Genomic DNA, 21,018 nt, shown 5'->3' with positions numbered 1-21,018 from the left:
GATCCTTTTATAGAAAGAAGTAAAAAGAAGACCCAAAGGAATCAGTCGTGACACCATCTCGTGGTGTTTCACAATCAGATGAACGGTGGGCAGAAATTGTGGGTTTAAACCAATCCGCTCTGTCTGAGATCTCTCATGCTCCAATTGATTGGTGTGGGTGGGTGGCCTGAATTTAGATGTTTCAGACAATTGTTTGAAAATCTTAAACTAATTGGGGACTCACTTTTGAATTAACATGCTAAATATAACACTACGCAAGCCCTGAAAGAATAAGAACTGTTATGCTGCAATCCAATCTTACACATGTTTACTGAGATGTCCTGCTGTGCTCAATAGGAGTTACTCCAAAGTAAATGAAAATATCTTAGACGCTTCATGCAGATTTGGGTAATTTTGTACCAAATAAACATGTTGCGTATCAGATGTGAAGTATGCTTGCACATTCTGTTCTTCCCCACTTAACTATTTAAAACACACAGAAGCAGTAGGTAGAAAAGATTTGGTCGCTGCTTGTTTGTGTGTTTAAAGGGGTAAGTGGCAAAAAATACACACATACACATTTGACATCTGATCAGATGCACAAGATGTATATTTTGTAGTCTGGTTTGCACACAAGTCCATAAAGTATGAAGAAAGTCTCAGTTATGGATCATAAGAGTCACAAAGGGTTTTTCTCATTCATGATCTTTGATTCCCTCTTAGTTTGCTGTTATAGCACAAACTGTTAGAGAATGAGCTTCATCCCACATACCTGCTTCCCTCGGATTATCCCCGTAGCACTAAGCTTTCGCGGTTGTTGTTGCTACCAGGCGACAACGATCCTTTGCATACCAGGAAGTGAGTTTAAGGGTGGGGGGAAATCATGCAAAATCAACGGATGACCCAATTCAATTCAAATTTAGTATGCTTAAAGCTCTCCCTAATATCTATTACTGTGCCAATTTTGGTGTCTTTATCTTTAAAGCTTACGCAGATGTACGCAGTTCTTTAAAATCCTGCTCCTGGGCCCCAGTGGCGGCTTGGAAGATGCGCTCAAAATGTAGGGGCTAAATACTGTGAATCTTTTTGCTTTATTGCACAATTAAGGCAGGATGCATGGGAATACTTCACAATCAAAGCAGATTATAAGGTGGAAAACTTCTGAGTCCTTTGCATGCAATTTGCAGTGATTGCACAGTATAACGCTGGTGTGATAAAGCTCACTGATTATTGTATGACATGGTTGTTTTTAGAAGACTCAATGGCTGAGTTCAGATGACATATTAGGCAACTGAGGGGGGAATAACACACCGTGCGTTATTTTGCTGGTACTCCCCACACGACATGTGGCCCCTTCCCCCGCCACGCGGCTGAAAGTCCTGCTGTCCTTCCTGGCTGCAGGTGCTCCTCCTTCCCGGCCATATCCCATCAGCCATTTCGAGTTCTGCTGGCTGAACAGGAGCAGCAGGGGTGTTTCTGGCTGCTCCTGCTGGAGAAATCTATGGCCAATGGAATAGTGCACTTGACGGGGAGATATTATACAATGGAGCCCTCCACACAACACTTTAATCAATTGATTATTTGATGAGCAACGGAGCATCCTGTTTTTCCGCATTGTTTAATTCAAGAATATAATGTACTGTATGGTGTGTGTCCATTGTGTGTGTCCCCACGACAAAATAATCAACTCAAGGCATGGTTGACTCCTCCCTTCCCCCAGTTGATTATATTGTCGTTGGAACCAGGCCAATGGGTGGGTTTGCTCAGGCTCAGTGTTTGATAAATTAACACCTGTGGACATAGTGTGACATTTCCCTCCAAAATAGATTGCCTAACGCCCACAGGTTCTTTGTAGCTTTGTTCATTTACTTGAGCGATCTGAAGCAATAGCCCCCAAGTACTGTTTTTGCGTACCTGCTCTTTTCTTGCGGCACACTGTAGTATGGATTATGCAGACTGATGCGGAGGTTTAATCTGGAAGGCTGGTAGAAGGACTAAGACCACATATGAGCCCACCTGTCCTTGGTAGAGGGCTTTCTCTCAGTCCTTTCTCTACCAGTACACATTTGGTGGGAACATAAGACAGGGCTTTCTTAGTGGCTGCTCCCAGGCTCTGAAACTCCCTGACAAGGGAGGCCAGGCTAGCTCGATCTGTTGTTCTTTCATCTGCAAGCAAAGATACTTTTATTCAAATAGGCCTTTGGCATCTAAACACATGTGGTGCTGAAGTAGATTTTAATCTGGTGTGTGGTCTTATTTCCTTCTTGTTGAACTTGGTTTATTTTATCTGTATTTTTTTTGGCTAGCTGCCTTGAGCAGTAATTTTACTGGAAAGGCAGGATAGAAATTTAATAAATAAATAAATAAAATTGCCTCCTTCAAAATCAGAGTTGAGGAGTATTCTGCCAAATTTAGTTGTTCAACACACCCACGGTGCAAACCTATGTATATCTGCTCAAAAGAAAGTCCCATGAGGGAGTTTAATGATACTCCCTCATAAATAACTAAAGCATTGCAGTCTTAGTCTTGTAAAGGTTTACACATGTTCACTGACTTCCATCTGTTCCTTTGATACTAAAAAGAAGTTGCCTCAACTCTTACTTTCTAAAACAAACCCAAACTTCACTCTCTCTGGATGTCGTTTTTATTAGGTAACGCTTTTGGGGGGTGGGTAAACCTTTGCATTTATTTTCTCCAGCTTTTGTGATATTCAAGATGATGATGATGATGATGAATATCTGACAAGGGGTAATTATCTTTGGAAATGCGTCCAGTAGTCTGTTTTCGTTACTACTTAATCCCAACTGGGGATACTATTTTGTCTTTCACAGTGTCAATCCTGGTAAAATTTTATGAGACTATTATGGACTCTGAAAAATCAGATCAGGGACAAGACAGAATTGGAAATAGCGTGAAGAAGAAAAGCTCAAAGCAGAGGGGAAACGCAACGCGTTGCCCAGGATAACCGCGGGAGATCTCTCCCCCGCTACTCGTCGCCGCGGCTCAATCCGCCCCGGTCATCTACCGGCGTGATGGGCGTGTTTCCGTCATCAAGTGAGAGGGACGCTTTTGCAAACCGAAGAATGACGTTACGTGGCCACGAACAGCCCAAAGTCTACTTCCGCCTTGTGGTTTCCTCCAAACAGCCAATCAACGATGGGCGCATGAAAATAACGTCACATACATGCGGCAGCTCTACGTATAGGCATGTATGAGTGTTGTAGTTGGAGGTGCTGTCAACGTCTCCTCTAGTCATCCCTTCCTGAATGTTATTGACCGGCTGGTTGTCGCTTTCTGTTGGCTTGGATTTGAGTTCAGCCCCTTTCCCCGCGCCCCGTATCCGAATACGGTTTTCCTTCAACGTAAACCAAAGGTCCCGCCACTTCTTGCTTCACCCACTCTCCTTGTGGCCCTCCTCCTGAGGGCAGTGTGAGCGCTACTCATCGGAAAGTGCCAGGGGATCATCAGCGATTCTCCACTCACGATGTCTGCAACTTCCTCCTTTTCTGCAATCCCAGCTGGGATGTCATCGTTTTGCCAGCAAGCTTGGGAGCAGGTGTTTGCAAAGGTGAAGCGGGCTGTTGTGTTCATGGACCCAGCTTGTGCTGAGAGCCTTCACTGGGGATGTGGAGGAGCAGAGAGGCTGCTGCAGGCTGGGGCTCTCAATGTCAAGGAGTTTTCCAGCTTTGAAGCTGGTGGGGCCGCAGAGCCCAAGGCAGCCTTTGTAGTGAGCACTTTGCTGAAGGGCAGGACGGTGGACATCATTCGTGACATTGTAAGTCTCAGCCACTTCCAGTACTGTGTGGTTTTCACAGCAGTCAGTCATGCAGTGCACTTGCAGGCCCACAATGCTCCCAGCAGTGCTGAGGTTGAAGGTGGTGGCCAAGTAGTTTTTGATCAGTTTGAAGAGAAGCTCTGCCAGTGGATGGGCAACATGAACTACACTGCAGAGGTGCGACATGCCACTTTGTTTCTGGCACCCATTTCACCTCACCTTTTTGTAACACCTGCCTTTTCCTTGGTTTTCCCCTTGATGGCTCAGGATTTGACAGGAATCAATAAAGCTAGACCAGAGAAGAAAAAGTTTGCTAACTTGAGTGATATTGACTTCTCATCCCTGTCTTCAGAGTTGCAGCTTGGGATCAGGATACTGGTTTCTAATCTCAACAGCTTATTTGAGTACCTCAGTGTGCGTGAGGAATGTTTTGCTGTAGGAACACTGAGCAGGATCATTGCAGGGGATCTGGCAAATTACTCCCAGGCGAAGACCAGAAGGAAAACTGCACAAAACAGAGCTTCTGTTATCTTTGTGGACAGAACATTAGATCTGGCAGGTAAGTATCTTGGTATCAGGGGGTTAATAATTTATTACTGTTGAAGCTATTTTCAGCTGATAGAAAAATGCTAGCTTTAGTGTGCATCTGCCTACAGTGACACACAAAAGCTTCTAGGGCACTCTAGACAAAATCATTTTTAAAACCATAGTTAAAACAGTAGTGCTTGGAGTGGTTTAGAGAGTGGTTATTCAGAGGGCTAAACCCTAATGCCTGGTTGAGATGTTGAAAGAAAGAGAAATGGCCATACAGACTACACCCTAAAACATCTGTTAAAGAAACATCAACCACCTCCATGCTATAAGCCTTGGAATCAGAAGACAACTTGGGCTATTGACACAAATATGATTACATTTAAACATCCTCCACTACATTGCATTTGTTCAATGTTGGCCAGTGGAACTTTTCTGAGTGTTAAAGGGCCTGTTTCAAACAGGCCTGGTGGATCAGCTTGTGGAGCTCTTGTGGCCTCTGGCTGCATTTACCTCTGACTGTAGAAACCATAAGTATCCAAGTTGGAATGGATATGAGCAATTTTATCTGCAAAATGTAATACAAATTAGATACTTTTCTGTTTGTACAGCCTGAGAATGTAGACAAATTACTTGGATGGTTGAAACCTACTACCTGCTCTTTGGATCCTTCTTCTTCTTGGCTGATGAAATTTGTCATTGCTGAGTTTATAGTATGGACCTTGGTGGTGGTTAGTGTCTCTTTGAGGAAGGTGATATTGAGATCATTACTGAAGAAGCCAGGTATAGGTTTCCCAGTTTTGGATAACTTTTACCAAGTATCACATTTACTATTCTTGAACAGGGTCTTAGAGTGAGTGGTGTCTTGTAAGGTCCAGGCCAACTTGGAGGTGTTTGTGAGTGTGCTGGCTCCCACCTTCTGTTTTCTGAAACAACCCAGGAATGTTCCTGATTCTTATGTGACATGCGAACCTGGCACACTGGGCTGTTTAGGGTTAAACAATTCAGAGTTTTTAATGCATGGTTTGTTGTTGGGTTAAAACTTTGGGTTGTTTCTCCCTCAACAACCCAGAGTACTAGTTTCATACATCACAGTAACAGCATGAGAATGGGGTGTACCTGACTTGTTTTGTGATCTAGAAAGAAAGTGCATAGCCATGCCATTTCCATAGCCATGGAATTGACATTCCATGCGAACCAGGTCTATATGGACTTTGAACCTGGTGGTTTGTGGATCCAACATTGTTATTTGGCCCCAGTTTAAGACTGGACACCTACTGGCAGTTCTAGACTCACTCAAGCACTCCTTGTGAATGCAGAAGGGTAATTTGCTTAAATCATGTTCAGATAAGTTCATAGGCTTTTGTGCTCCCAATTGCTTTGTAAACAAACTGCTGTAATATATGCACTCCTGACACAATTTAGCCAGCTTCCCAGTTAGTCAAAATATGGTTGCGTATAAGAAACCGAAGGGTAGTGATCTACTTTACTTCTTCTAATTGCAGTGATCTGGATTAACTTCTTTCGTATTGCTCTAAAGGAAGATTTTGCATTCCTTGGGGGGTTAGGAATAGAATTCTTGGTTTTGATATTATGGGTCTGGGATTTTATTTCATATTTTTTTTAAAAAAAAACTCTTTTTCTGAAGACCGGCTTCTCAAATTCCCTTTCTTGTAATTTTAGCATTAACATTGATCCAAAGTTCTTATTAAACAGCTGCACTGTAGATGGCCACTGTTAATAATGTAATTGTCACCATCAGCATTTTCTGCATTGAATTTTCTTCTGATCTCACTGTTCACAATTCTTTGCCCCTCCTGTCCCTCCATAGTTATGTATAAAACCCTGAAATTGTTCATAATACTTTATGCATCTGATTAAGTGGGGTATAGTCCACAGAAGCTTATACCAGGATAAATTTGTCAGTTTTTAAGGTGACACAAGACTCTTCGTTGGTTTATTAGATTTTGTTGTTTTGAATAGTTATTTCTTTTCATAAATACATAAACTTTCCACATTTGGGTGTTCTTTTCTTTCTTTTTCAGGAGCAGTTGGCCATCATGGTGACAACCTAGCAGAGAAGATTCTCTCTGTGCTTCCCAAACTTCAAGGTCATACAAATGATGTGATGGTTAACATGATGGAACTCACGAACCTGCAGAATGATGATGCAAATTGCAGCATTATCGCACCAGGCTGCTTGGCACAACCAAAGTAAGGCTGTGTGTTTGTGTTTGATGTGTACCTATTCACAGATACTGCAGACTAAGATTTATTTATTTACAGCCTTTTGATACCCACTGTTAATAATATTTTCTCTAGGCTGTGAACTTGCAGTCACCACTAACTTAGACACACATCTTCCTTTCATATGCAAAAATCACTATGGTATCATGGTTACTAGCATCTGCAGTATTGGCTATCAAGCAGTGGGATTTCTTTTTGCTCATTTACCCATATAGCCACGTTTCAAATTAACTAGCTCTTGGGAGGATCACAGATTAATCTTTTTATTTGACCATCTAATTAGCCAAGTGATCCCCAGGACCATGGTAATATTTCTTAGGTTCAATTTAATTGCTTTTATTATGGTAAATGTTTGTATCCCCCCCCCCTCCTTGGAAATCAAACTACTATGCTGAAGATTGCTGGGATCAATTGGAGGAATGTTTGCCTATGCGAGAGACAAAGTGGACCAGTTCACACAACATGGTGGCTTGTTAACTACCCCTGTGCATGCTGGTTAATTTCCCTAATTACCCTCACTGGGTAACCCAGAACCCTTGCTGATTGACAATTTAGACCTTCCACATTGGGCCTCAGTTACTTGTGAAGAAATAGCACTTTTGTTAAGGAAGTTAAAAAGCACAAAAGTTCCTGGTATGAATGGAATCCCTTCTGATGGTTTGATCAATTGTACTGATTGGTGGATCCCCACTTTAACCACCTTATTTAGGCTTATTAATTGGTCAGTAGCAATATTGGTGCCTATTTACAATAAAGGTTCAAAATTTAACTCTAAGAACGATCGTCCTATAAGTGTTTTGGATGTGTTCAGCAAATTATGTGTGAGGCATCTTCTGGATAAGCTGGAAAACTAGGTGGGCTCAGAAAACTTTTTGTTCGATGAGCAAGCAGGTTTCCATCATGCTAAGTCAAGAGTTGACCATTGCTTCATCTTGAAACACTTGGTAAGAAAATATATGTCCCCACCACATCACTTTCTACTGCCTTTGTAGATTTTTCAGCTAATTTCGATTCCATTTCTTGGCCTTGTCTTTTTCACAAACTGGCTCTTTTATATATGGATTGCAATTGCTAAGGGAGAATTCAAGGGTTGTATGATAAATCTAGTATATGTTATTGTATATGTATATACCTCAGGGGGCAGTTTATTGGAAGCCGTTACTGTGAAGAGGGGAGTGTGATAAGGGTGTCGGTTGGTACCACTTTTATTTAATTTGTATCTTATTGATATGATTACTTCTCTTTCTGGTATAGAATTTTTCTTCTCCAATTTTTCTTCTATTATATGCTGATGATCCAATTCTTCTCTCATATAGCCAATTGGGGATGCGTAGAGTTTTGAGATCCATACTTTCATACTGCAGTCCTACGCATGTTTAGGCAGAAAAAATCCCCACAATTCCCAGCATTTCCCGGCCAGCCACGCTGCAGGACTTTTTTCCTGTCTAAACATGCATAGGATTGCGCCCTAAAGAATGTTTATAAGTGAACTATTCCAAACTAAAATCCTGGGGTTTGGGAAGAAATACTAATGTAAGTTGGATAACCAGTTGCTGGAGCAGGTTGACTAATATAAATATCTATGTGTTACATTTTTAAAAAAATGGATCCTGGTTTGCCCATTGAAAGCTACTGCACTGGTGGCTAATGCCACTACTAACACTTTTTCATTTCTTCAGCAGACCATGTCCGAAGTTAGTGACACCCCTTCTTGAATTATCTAAAAATTACTGTCCCAGCACCTCTATGGAGCCCCTATATGGTTTCACTCAGATATTGTGGCCCCGGAATCAAAACCATAAATTACTGTCTGGAGCCCTGGAGGTTGCTAGATTCACCCACAAGGCAGTTGCTTGAAGGGAGGTACATGGTGTTCAGTGAGAACTTCAGCTCAGAATGCAGCTGTTTATTTTTTACTTAAGTTAATTTCCCAGCAGGTTTCTCATCTTATTTTACTGTTTTCTGTAGACATGGGGGCGGAATCATGGGCCACAAAAATGAGTGAAATTATTTCTAAACTGAGTTTCTTAGTAGGGTTTTTGATTGCGAAGGGCTATGACAGTGCCCTTCTAGAAGTCTCAGGATGTCTGATTGATGTTCACACATAACAACAACCCTAGAAACTGATGGTTTAAAATAAGCTGTGCTGTCGTGCATGAGTGGAAGAGAGTGGATACACTGCCTGCAGCTTGCCTGACCCTTCTGGTTTTACTCAGCAACTCCTGATTGGCTCTTGCTGGGCATAACTTCCAAATCCAGACTGAGGGGCTGAACAACCCAGCAGTTAACTTAGCAACAAACCATAGTTTACTTTCTGGGTTGTTTAGCCCCTTAACCCAGTGGTCTGGGTTTGGATGTCTGGGTTTGGATCCAAGTGTTTGTGGCTAAAACTATTGCCCAAATGCTATATGGATCTCAGCTGTACGCCTATTATAACCTCCGCCCTTTAGAAATCATTCAGACCAAGTTTCTAAGAACTATATTTTCAATACCTCATTGTGTGTCCAATGCTGCTCTGAGGCTAGAGGCTGGTCTAATTCCCATTGAAGCCCGTACCAAATTGCATATGATAAATTATTGGTTGAAACTTACCAGTTGGGTTGGCTCCTTTGATATTGTTGGACTCCTTTCAATCAAAATGGAAAAAGTATTTGGGTAAGGAGTTATCTCTATTGGGATTTTCTCCCAACGCTTTAATAGCTTTAGGCTATTCAAATGCCAAGGCAGCTGTCAAACAGAGAATCTGGGATATTGTACTGCAAGAGCATGTCAGCTCATTGTCTTATGCCAGTCCCTTAAGAAATAAGACCTTTGAGTCAAGTGCTTATCTGACTAATCTGACTTACCCTAATTATAGAAAAGCTTTTACTTTGGCCAGATTTGATGTTCTGCCCTCCAAGTTTTTGGAGGGGAGATTCCAGGGAATACCATTCCAAGACCGTCTATGCCTCTGTAATAACGGGGATGTTGAAATGGTGAGGCATGTACTTTTATACTGTTCTTTTTATCGGGCTCTTAGGAATGATCTTATTCTACCTATTTTATATAAATACCCGGGTAGAACTGGGAAATTTTATATTTCCTTATTACTCTCTGATAAGATTCCCTATATTACCAATAAAGTAGCTAAATTTTGTGCAATTGCAATAACATGCCGTACCTTTTTAGCCCCTGAGTGTACTGTGTGATTTTAGATGGATTTGTTGATATAACTGTTTTGAACTCTGACTCTCTAGATGTTGGTAGTTTTAATGTGTTAACATATTTTGTATAGAGTGTTTGTTAAATGTACTGTTGGTATTGGTCAATGACCGTAATAAAATATATTCATATTCATTCTTACTATTGGTATTAGGGATAATCCACTTTAAACAAAATCTTATTTTTATTGGCAGGGACAGATTATTTTGCGACATGCCACACTGCCAAATTTGTTAGGTTGGCTCTAGGAAAGAGGAACTCACTTTTCTCAACAGATGATACTATAGGTCATTGAGCTATTTTAGTTCTCTTAACTTCTTAGTATACAATCATTTTTTGATGGTTTGTTAAACTATTACTTATTTTCCTATTATATTTAGCCTGATTTTGCAAGTGTCTGTGTGTGTGATGTTCACACGACACACTGGGCTCATTGGGGGTTATTAATCCATGATGAGCTGCTGTGCATGCCAGGTGACATTTTGAATATACAACCCCCGATCAGGGGATTGAGATTTCATTTTAACCTGGCTACTGTAAGTTGAGGATTAAACAACCCTTGTTGTTTAAACCTCAAATAACCCACAGTGACCAAGGTCACACAACGTGGCAATCCTCTGATCTTCCGGTGATTGCAGCCTCTGTTTATGGATCCTTGATGGCGGGAGTTCTTCACAGAGATCAGGGTGGAAGGTGCAGAGAAGGTGTTTTCTGTCTCTGGGGTGTTCGTCCACTCTATTGGCATGGTGGAGTGGCATGCAAACATGGTACATAGAATGCTTCACAAAGGACAAGATTGCATACTGAGTGAAAAGAAGAAAGAACAATAGTACACTGTTGATAGGTAGGGGGCAGGAGCTTTGGGTATGTATGTGTTATTTTCTGGGTTTACTTGTTGGTAGGTGTGAAAGAGTTTATTGGTTACAGAGTCTGTGATTGTAAAGGGGGCAGGACCTAGGCTCTTCCTGTGGACAGTGGTCAAATGAAGGAGAGAAAAAGAATTGGACCCTTAAGGAAAGAGGAATCAGGGGACTGGGAAGGCAACAGACTAGAGGAAACAAGAGTCTAGGAAAGTAGGACCAAAAGAAAAAATGATCCCAAAGAAGTTGATCCCAACTTCAAAGTGATCTTGATAGGCTGGAGTGCTGGGCTGAAAACAACAGAATGAAATTTAATAGGGATAAATGCCAAGTTCTACATTTAGGGAATAGAAACCAAATGCACAGTTACAAGATCTGGCTCAGCAATACTACAAACAAGAAAGATCTTGGAATTGTTGTAGATCGCAAGCTGAATATGAGCCAACAGTGCGATATGGCTGCAAGAAAGGCAAATGCTATTTTGGGCTGCATTAATAGAAGTATAGCTTCCAAATCACGTGAGGTACTGGTCCCTCTCTATTCAGCCCTGGTTAGGCCTCATCTAGAGTATTATGTCTAGTTCTGGGCTCCACAATTCAAGAAGGATGCAGACAAGCTGGAGCGTGTTCAGAAGAGGGCAACCAGGATGATCAGGGGTCTAGAAACAAAGCCCAATGAAGAGAGACTGAAAGAACTGGGCATGTTTAGCCTGGAGAAGAGAAGATTGAGGGGAGACATGATAGCACTCTTCAAATACTTAAAAGGTTGTCACACAGAGGAGGGCCAGGATCTCTTCTTGATCCTCCCAGAGTGCAGGACATGGAATAACGGGCTCAAGTTAAAGGAAGCCAGATTCCGGCTGGACATCAGGAAAAACTTCCTGACTGTTAGAGCAGTGCGACGGTGGAATCAGTTACCTAGGGAGGTTGTGGGCTCTCCCACACTAGAGGCCTTCAAGAGGCAGCTGGACAACCATCTGTCAGGGATGCTTTAGGGTGGATTCCTGCATTGAGCAGGGGGTTGGACTCAATGGCCTTGTAGGCCCCTTCCAACTCTGCTATTCTATGATTCTATAAGGTGGAGAGAACTATAGGGAGGAATCTGAGAGGGAAGGGAAAACTGGGAGAGGGAATGCACAAACAAGACAGATTCATAAGACTAAGAGTTGCAGAGCTGTGAAAGACTGAAATTCACAAATTTATCTGGTTCACATATAACACAAACCCATGGTTTATCTAATCCATGGTTTGTTGTCCCATCCAGAGTTGGTCTGACAGATGAACAAACAATCTGTGGTTTGTTTTCTCAATCCCTGGGATGTTTGTTTCTCTCCTCCTTTGCTGACTCCTTCCATGTATCCAAAATACATTTGCAGCACTGTAATACTGGAATGTAGAGTGGCTGTTCTGGGTTTTTTTTTTATCACTCTTAACCACTGCTTTTGTAACCTGATGAAACAATCCGTGAACAACCCGCGGTTCTGGGTTCACACATAATGACAGCCCATGCTTTAAACAACACAGAGTTCACAAACCAGCAACTTTCTGAGTTGTTTGTGGTTAATAAATGAGTTGTCTGTCATTTGTCACATAATCCTGAATTCAACAACCCATGGCTTAAATAAATAATGGGAATAACCTGGTTTACAGACATCACCAATTCATGGGTTAAACAACCCATGAATTTGTGGGCTCATGCAGGTGTGAGCACACTGCCTCATACCTGCTTATCACTTCTTCTTTACATTTGCTTTTCTAACCAACCCAGGAACACCCCATACCTAACTTGTTGGTCATGTTATCCAAACCTGGCAATCTGGATTGTTGGGGGTTAAACATCCCAGAGTTTTAACCCAACAACAAACTGTGGGTGCAAATTCTGGGTTCTTTAACCCTCAGCAACTCAAAATGCCAGGTTTGGATAGGGAGGTATATAAATGTAATAAATAAATAATGGGGCATTCCTGTGTTGTTTCAGAAAATGGATGCAAAAGCAGTGAGCAGGTAAGAAGCAGTGTGTTTGCTCGCTTGTGCTTGGCTCTGACAACCCTTTGTTGTTACGGGCAAACTGGGGCTTAGTGTTATATGCAAACCAAGTCACTGATTTGAAATAAGTAGCTAAATGTTTGGCTGCAGACCTCCAGTTAATTAGGATTATAACATGCAGTTGAGGATTAATCCTGAATAAATGTTTGTACTATACAATGCTGTAAAATATTGGAACTGATTTACAGTTTTGGCAATGAGCTCTCAAAGGACATCAGCAGAAGATGTCATTCTTCATAAAGTACTTACTGATAGCAATAGGATATCTTTAGAATTAGTGTGTATGATATAAGCTCACCTAGTGTTTGAGAGGCACATTTATATATAAACACATATTTCAGATGTGTTGGGTAGTGCAGAATGGAGGTCTGCTAGCTCCAGTTTGCTATATTTAACATATTTCAAAACAAATGTGTTTCCAGCCAAAACATCTGGGCTTAATTATGGGGTTAGCAAACAGATTTAATGAGTATTTATGGTTGGCGTAGTGATATAAAGCAGAGTGTTTCCTTAAACCTAAAGAAATAATGACTTTTATTTCTTTAAAGATATACATGAAATTTTAAATGCTGCATGCTTCTTAAGTTATTAGACTTTGAAGGCAATCATCAGATAAAAAATAAAAATGCAAGAATATCTTAAAAATTCTTTTAATAGTATTTGGTGCAATCCAATGCATTTTTAGACAAATAAAAGCCCTACAGCTCCCAGCATTTTAGGACTTTTTCTGTCTAAACATGCATTAGATTGTGTCCTTAGTCAATGCAGAATTTTTCACAGAGAAATGTTTGGCTGTATAATTACTGAATCTGCAATTATAGTGACAAATATTTCTCTATGGAAATTTTTGTTCATGACTAATACTATTAAAAGAATTTTTAAGATGTGTCTCTGGTCATTTAGGATAAATGGATTGCAGGAATGACTTTTTAAAATTCAAAATCTTTTTTCTTTTCTTAAATATCTCGACTGTGAAATAAACTTAACTTTAATTAATCATAACTATGAGGTTATGTAAACCTTTCAAAACATAATAAAACAAAACGTTTTGTTCATTTCAGAAAATTTCTATGTTTTTTAAAAAAATAATCCCAAAGTAGTTCATATTATTAAATCAAGATAAAATGTTATAAGAAGGATCAATATAACATTAAAATATCTCATTAAAATAAGCAGGGTTAGCTGGCAAAGCTAACCATTAGGGAAATGCCTGGGCAAATAAATGTGCTTTAGGTTGTCATCCGAAACACTCCATGCTAGAAGGTTGCCTGATCTCAATCGGGAGATCATTCTACCTGGTGGGTGCCACAGCAGAGAAGGCCCTCTTGTACACCATAGCCAAATGAACATCAGAAGGCTATAGTACATAGTAAGCAAGGCGTCTCCCTCAGAACGTATAGACCAGGGCAGCCTATGTGGGGAAAGAGAGTCTTTCAATGTAACCTGGTCCTGAGCTGTTTAAGGGCCTTATAAACCAGCAGTAACTGCAGTCAGTGCCGAGCTTTCAGAAAAGGAGTTATATGTGCACGGTAGGAAACTCCACGGAGCAATTTAGCTGCTGCATTCTGCACTAGCTGCCACTTCCAAACCAATCTGAACAGCATTAAGTATGTTACAGTAGTCCAATCTTGAGGATACCAAGGCACAGATCACTGTGGCCCGGCTATCGCTGTCCTGTATGGTCATAGCTATAAGAATTAAATGATAAGATGGTAACAAAGGTGAGAGTGCACCCCATCCCTTATAACCAGAGAGCTTCGGCTATTGGGCGGTATAAAAATGTAATAAATAAATAAATAAATAAATCCCTATTTTGACATCCATGGAAAACATTTACATTTTTTTCTTGGGCATGCTAGAAATGCACAAAAGTCAAATGCTTGATTCCAGAGATCTGAAGAAGGAAGACCAATCAGTGACTGTGTGTGTTTTTGTTCCATCCCTACTCCATTTGCATTTTAAATCCTGGGATTTAAATGTGGCTTGTCTGTTCTGCAAGGAAGAATAACTGCTTAGGTCTAATTCATGACCTGCTTGGATGCTGATGTGCAGCCCCACGGATTTGCAAACTCATAATTTATTGATTGCAAAACTTTTCCAAAAACCAAATTATTTTTGTCAACTGGGTAATAGGATTTAAAAAATGGTGGCTGGGATCCAGTGAAGTCTGTCTACAAATTGCTCCTGTGTTTTCTCGGGGGGAGAATGCTGATTTTGCTTTCTAGTGTTGGCCCATGTGTCTAACACACTGCTGCTTGGAAAGGTCCTCTTTTTAGGTCCCCTTTGCTGGAAGCAGGGGGTACACAGGGAAGCCCCCATGCATGTAAGGAGGGCTTGTATTTGTGAGTCTGCTAGAGAGCTCACAACAGTTTATATATAAGGGCTGTTTGTATGACCCAGCAGCCCACCATGAGTTATTTAACCCATGGTGAGGCTGCAGTGTATGATGCTCATGTGCGGACACCATTTTGAATTTGCAAGCACTGCTTGGGGTTATCATTTCCTGCTAACTCACCAAGGCTATACTGTATATGAGCTGTTTTGACAGCTTGCACAGTTGGCAGGTGGGGAAATGTGGGCTTAGTCACCCCCTTAGAAATATTATTCACATGTACAAAGGCTTGACTGGACCATTAAGGGTGCCCTGCTAAGGATCCCCACTTGCCCGAGTCTCCAGCAACAGTTTTTCAAGGGTGCCTGACCTGCCACCCCTATTTTTGCTCCTAATTGCATTAACTGCTTCTAGTTTGACAACTGTCTTATATATCTTTTGAGAACTTTTTGAGCTTGAATATATGGGAAGGATTATTATCTATACATGATAATGGAACAGAGCTAATTTAACAAAGATGGGAAAGAGAATTTAACATAATTTTGGAGGAGCAATGGAATTACGTGTTCAAAAATTTGTCAAAAAATATTAGATGTGTATTCTAAAGAAAAATGTTATAAAATACGATACATGAGGTATTATATACTGGTCAGAATGCCTAGGATGTTTCCAGCAGTAATAGAAACATACTGGAGGTGTTATGGTAGGGAGAGTTTTGCCCATATATGGTGGTGAAGTAATCTGGTTAAGGATTATTGGAGGAAGATAAGAAACAGCAATAGAGGAATTACAAGCTATGGGCTGTAGTAAACTCCATAGCTACACTCCTGGGTCATATTAAAGAGCAGATCCTTTAAAGATTTAGTTGTGATGGTGAGTTACATGTTAATAGCTTCAAAGACCGTCTTAGCAAAAGCTTGGCGAACAACATTTATAACCATCTCTTGTACGTTAGGAAAAGAGGATTTGGAGTATTAGAATGATGAATAAAATAATAAGGCATAAATTGAGCTGGGAGGGAAGAATAAGCTCCATCCAGACTTTCCAAAAAAGCTGCATATCTTTTATCGACTATTAGAATAGGCTTAGTCCAGTGATTTAGCAACCTTAGATATACTATATGGGTGCTAAATTGAAATATTGTAATTGGTATGAATGCTTGTATTGGAAAACAAAATGGAAGTGTATTGAAAAAGTAACTTGTCGTTACAAAGCCACTGCCATAAAACAGCTCTTTTCATCTTCTGACTCTGTATATTAATATTTTGAGTGCCCTGGCTCTAGTTCCAGGGCACTCACTTTGTGCGTTGCTAGTTTGCTAGTGGTTTTTTGGGGGGAGTTCCTAATTTTTACTAATTTAAGGTCTGCTGAGACTGTTTTGCAGTTCTCTTTGATTAGCCCTATTCCCCTCATCATGAGTAGAAGGTTATAAGTGGATTGTGGAAATAACACTTTCAAATCAATGCAGGGTATCCTCAATTTGTTTCTTGTTTTCTGCCTGTGGGGTCAGGAAGGGCTGTGCAGGCCAGAGGCCTGCTTCCAGTCTTCGCATGGGAGGGATGCCAGTAATGAAGTAGTATTTGACTGAGAGATGGGTTCAGAATTCTCTCAAATGACTAAATTGTAATTCTTGGTTTAGGTTTGGCGACTGAGGGTTTTATATACTACTATAGTTTGACATGAGCAAATATGGTTTGAATATCTACAGCCATAAAAATTAATTTTGTGTGCGCTGTTGAGTGTGGGAACCATCATTTGGCATTGTAGTATCCAGAGTTTTGCAGTATTGGAACAGATTCTTGGGTGTACAGACATTTAATAAGTCTGGTTTAAGGCCAAAGAACAATAAAGAAAAAGAAAGAAAGCACAGTTATGTACCAAAAGACATCTCTTTCCAAATCAAAAACATTCAGAAGAAAGGGAATTCCTCGCATTCCATCCTATCAGAATTTCTGTTTTATAAAAACAAAAGTGGGGGGAGGGAAGCAGCCAAAACGTATTTTCATGTATATTATTTAAATCTATTTCTCTCCATGTAGGCATAAACAAAGTGTTCTGCCTGCATTAGAAAGCATGCCTTGAATAAGTAGCTTCCACATCTGTGAAAATGGACTTGGCACTGCTTACAATCCCTGAATGTAGATTCAGCTGTCAGCACCTTGTAACTGACTGCTCTTTCATCAGTCCTTTTTTCTATTAAAGTATTTGTAGTTTTCAAACACAAAAGTAGAATGTTTGAAAACTACATTACATGCATAATGAATTATCAAGAAATAGACATGCTATATGGATCAAACTTTTTTCTAGCTTAACTTGAATTGTACAAAATCCAAACTGAGATCCCTAATGACAAATAATTCTTCAATGTATGCCTTTAATGAGTTAATATTTGTCTTCCAGAATACTAAAGATCTAATTGGTCAGGAGCAAGTATGTTCATGAATTTGAAAGTTTATGTATTTATAACTTGGTCTTGCAATTTATCAATTTGTACCAAACTTGCGTAACACAACTTATAACATGATATATATCAGACCATTTAAGCAGTCCTCATAAGTAAGGCAAATTAAATTTGTGGGTACAACTTGAGCTCACAATTGGGAGTATGAGTATTGCTGCTGTCTTGGAACAAATAGATTGACTGCTCTGGAAAATTAGCTTTCTAAGGACTTTTTTGATATAAGCTTAGAGCTGTAAGGCTCAGTGTTCAATTCCTGCTGTCGTATCATAAATCATAGAATAGCAGAGTTGGAAGGGGCCTACAAGGCCATTGAGTCCAACCCCCTGCTCAATGCAGGAATCCACCCTAAAGCATCCCTGACAGATGGTTGTCCAGCTGCCTCTTGAAGGCCTCTAGTGTGGGAGAGCCCACAACCTCCTAGGTAACGGATTCCATTGTCGTACTGCTCTAACAGTCAGGAAGTTTTTCCTGGTGTCCAGCTGGAATCTGGCTTCCTTTAACTTGAGCCCGTTATTCCGTGTCCTGCACTCTGGGAGGATCGAGAAGAGATCCTGGCCCTCCTCTGTGTGACAACCTTTTAAGTATTTGAAGAGTGTGATCATGTCTCCCCGCAATCTTCTCTTCTCCAGGCTAAACATGCCCAGTTCTTTCAGATGGTTGTCCAGCTGCCTCTTGAAGGCCTCTAGTGTGGGAGAGCCCACAACCTCCTAGGTAACGGATTCCATTGTCGTACTGCTCTAACAGTCAGGAAGTTTTTCCTGGTGTCCAGCTGGAATCTGGCTTCCTTTAACTTGAGCCCGTTATTCCATGTCCTGCACTCTGGGAGGATCGAGAAGAGATCCTGGCCCTCCTCTGTGTGACAACCTTTTAAGTATTTGAAGAGTGTGATCATGTCTCCCCTCAATCTTCTCTTCTCCAGGCTAAACATGCCCAGTTCTTTCAGTCCCTCTTCATAGGGCTTTGTTTCCAGACCCCTGATCATCCAGGTTGCCCTCCTCTGAACACGCTCCAGCTTGTCTGCATCCTTCTTGAATTGTGGAGCCCAGAACTGGATGCAATACTCTAGATGAGGCCTAACCAGGGCCGAATAGAGAAGAACCAGTCCTCTTTGTCCCCCAATAAAAATGCTATCTCATCTAGATTACATTGTACTAAAAATAGTAAGACTGGAAAAGAGTTTGTTCCTGATATATTGAAGGCTGCTGGACGTGAGATCTATTTTGTTTTGATTCCGGCTAGATTGCTAAGATGCTTATTTTTGTGTTTTAGTTCTAGTCTCTAGATAAATTTTGTTGTGGCTTTATTTTGGGAGTAGGATAAACATCCAGACCATCTTTGATACATTTGAGTGCCATCGGTGCTATACTAAAATACCACTAACTGTTACAATAGAACTTGGAGATTTTGGTTAGGCTTCCTTCCGTTGCCTTTTCCTATACCCTAAATCTACACTCAAGCCATTTTGAGCCACCGGATCTTTGTCTGCTTATCTGCTGGTCAGCAGTCCTGTCCCAGGTTACTCAAAAGTGTGAGGTGTAGTAACCTATCTCTCTATCCATCTATACCCTATCTTTTTTTATTCCAATTGAAGACATCCAAAGTGGCTTGCATTAAAAGTGTAAAACAACCGTTGAAAATAGCAAAAATGGGCATGAAAGCAAGGAGCCAAGGATGGGGTAGGAATAGAACAAACACTAAGCAGCCCAAAGGTCTGCTGAAACATGGGGCATGGCTAGATGGGGCGATATCCCTGGGATTGTCCCTGTGCATCCACATGACACACAGGGCATCCCGGGAGCAGGGAGGGATGATTCCTCTCTTTCCCCAGGATATCGTCCTACCCATTAATTTCAATTTTTCTGTGGTCTCAGGATCATCCTGAGACTGCGGAACGTGTGGCCTGCCATCATGGTTTTTCCCTGGCTCCTCACAAGTAACGCGGGGAACCGGGCACGGAGCTCCTCAGGAGCTCTGTGCCCATCGGGATGAGGTGGGGCGAACACGAGAGGGGTTTTTTTTTTTAAAAAAAAAAACAGCTTACAATTTCGGTTGAGCACTCGTGCGCTCCTTTTCCTTTAAAAAAAAATAAATCCAAAATGGTGGTTGCTATCTCACGAGCCGTGTGTAGACGGAGGTGATGATCTCGCGATCATAAAATTGTGAGATTGTCGCCCTCCACCACCCTTGTCTAGCCATGCCCATAGTCTTCAATTTCAGTGGAAACCCCTAGACCATTTGCCTCCTACACTGTCCTATAATTATTATATGGTTGTTCCATGGAGCCCCTTTGCACAGCCTGTGGTTAGTCTACCTTCTGGAGGCTTAATAGTTAATATAAGGAGGTTCTCACTGGAGACCAAGAGTAGAATAGGTGTGAATGAAGGAATATCTTAGGAATGTTCTCTTTAGATACACATTTGTGGGGTGGGAGTGCTGTGTATATTTACTGTTTTTATACTGTATGCTTTTATCTGTACGCCGCCATGAGATCTTATTGATATAGGGCGGGATATAAATGTTTTAAATAAATAAATAATATCACCTTTATAATCATTAGAGTTTTGTCTCTGATTCTCTTTTCAAAGGATATGAATTTGGAGAAGGTTTTTTATTGGTCATGTTTTCTTGTGACATTCTACAAAACCAAAGGCCACTTTAATAAGAATCATTGTGTTCTAGTATGAAAATATCTTGCAGGAAGCAATGTGTAATGCAGTGGTTGGGGGGGGGGAGTTGGGTGGCTGGTGGGAACCCCCCCAAAATTAGGAAAATGTTTATTTATTTATTTATTTATTTGTTACTTTTATATACCGCCCCATAGCTGAAGCTCACGTTATTACACCATGCAGAGCATTAGTATTTTGCCTTCAGCTGACCAATCTTAACAGTGGCTTTTTGGTTAAATATTGGCCTTCCATTGGTGGACTGCAGTTAGGTTTCACCTCAACCCAAGATGGGTCATAGAAGCAGTGGCACCACCGCTACCATTTTCCTTGTTGATGCTGCTTGGGTTATGGAGCTTAAGTCTTGTGAAAAGGGAAGACAAGAAGTCATAAATAGTAGAATTGAGTCCCATGTTTCTAGTTTGGGGTGTAAGATAGGTCCTGGTTCTGAAAAAGCGGAAGATGTTTGAGTTAAATTAGTAGTATTATCAGTAATATTTCCTGGTGTTGCAAAAATAAAAACGGGGGAAATGGAATGGCCTTGTGAAGTTTCTGTTGGTGTAATAAACTAAGATGTTTCCTTTGTAAACTTTTTTTAGACAGCTGGGTTATATCTCACACATCCGGATCATTATTGTTCGTTATCGCAGACATGGAAATATGTTTTAAAACTATCTGGGATTCTGAATCCAAAGAACATTTTGTGATTGGGTGTCTGAACATTCTCTCTCTCTCTCTCTCTCTGTTCCTTTTAGGTTAATATTAAATAAATAATCTTGTGGCTGAAGGCACTTGTCCTCTGCTGCAAGCTTACAAGATGTTGGGTTGCAGGAAATGTTTGCTGAAAGTTTAAGATACGGGTTTACTTTTGTGGGTTTGGCAAGTGAAAAGACTACTTTGAAAGTGGGCTGACCACAGCAGGCA

The 21,018-nt window shown here is 40.8% G+C and overlaps 1 protein-coding gene across 1 annotated transcript in view; it reads left to right on the top strand.

Annotated features, from left to right (window-relative positions):
• Positions 1-3,188: 3,188 nt before the first annotated feature.
• The window catches only part of SCFD2 (sec1 family domain containing 2), a 189,363-nt gene continuing 171,533 nt past the window's right edge, over positions 3,189-21,018 (top strand). The window contains exons 1-2 of the mRNA XM_063135774.1: positions 3,189-4,313; positions 6,331-6,499. Coding sequence (XP_062991844.1) covers positions 3,464-4,313; positions 6,331-6,499 — 1,019 coding nt within the window. The 5' untranslated portion in view covers positions 3,189-3,463. The remainder of the gene's footprint in view (positions 4,314-6,330; positions 6,500-21,018) is intronic.

The sequence above is a fragment of the Elgaria multicarinata genome, chromosome 10 (genome assembly GCF_023053635.1).
Source record: "Elgaria multicarinata webbii isolate HBS135686 ecotype San Diego chromosome 10, rElgMul1.1.pri, whole genome shotgun sequence".
NCBI lineage: Eukaryota > Metazoa > Chordata > Lepidosauria > Squamata > Anguidae > Elgaria > Elgaria multicarinata.
The sequence above is the reverse complement of the archived record's forward strand: the minus strand, read 5'-3'. Positions and strand labels throughout refer to the sequence as shown.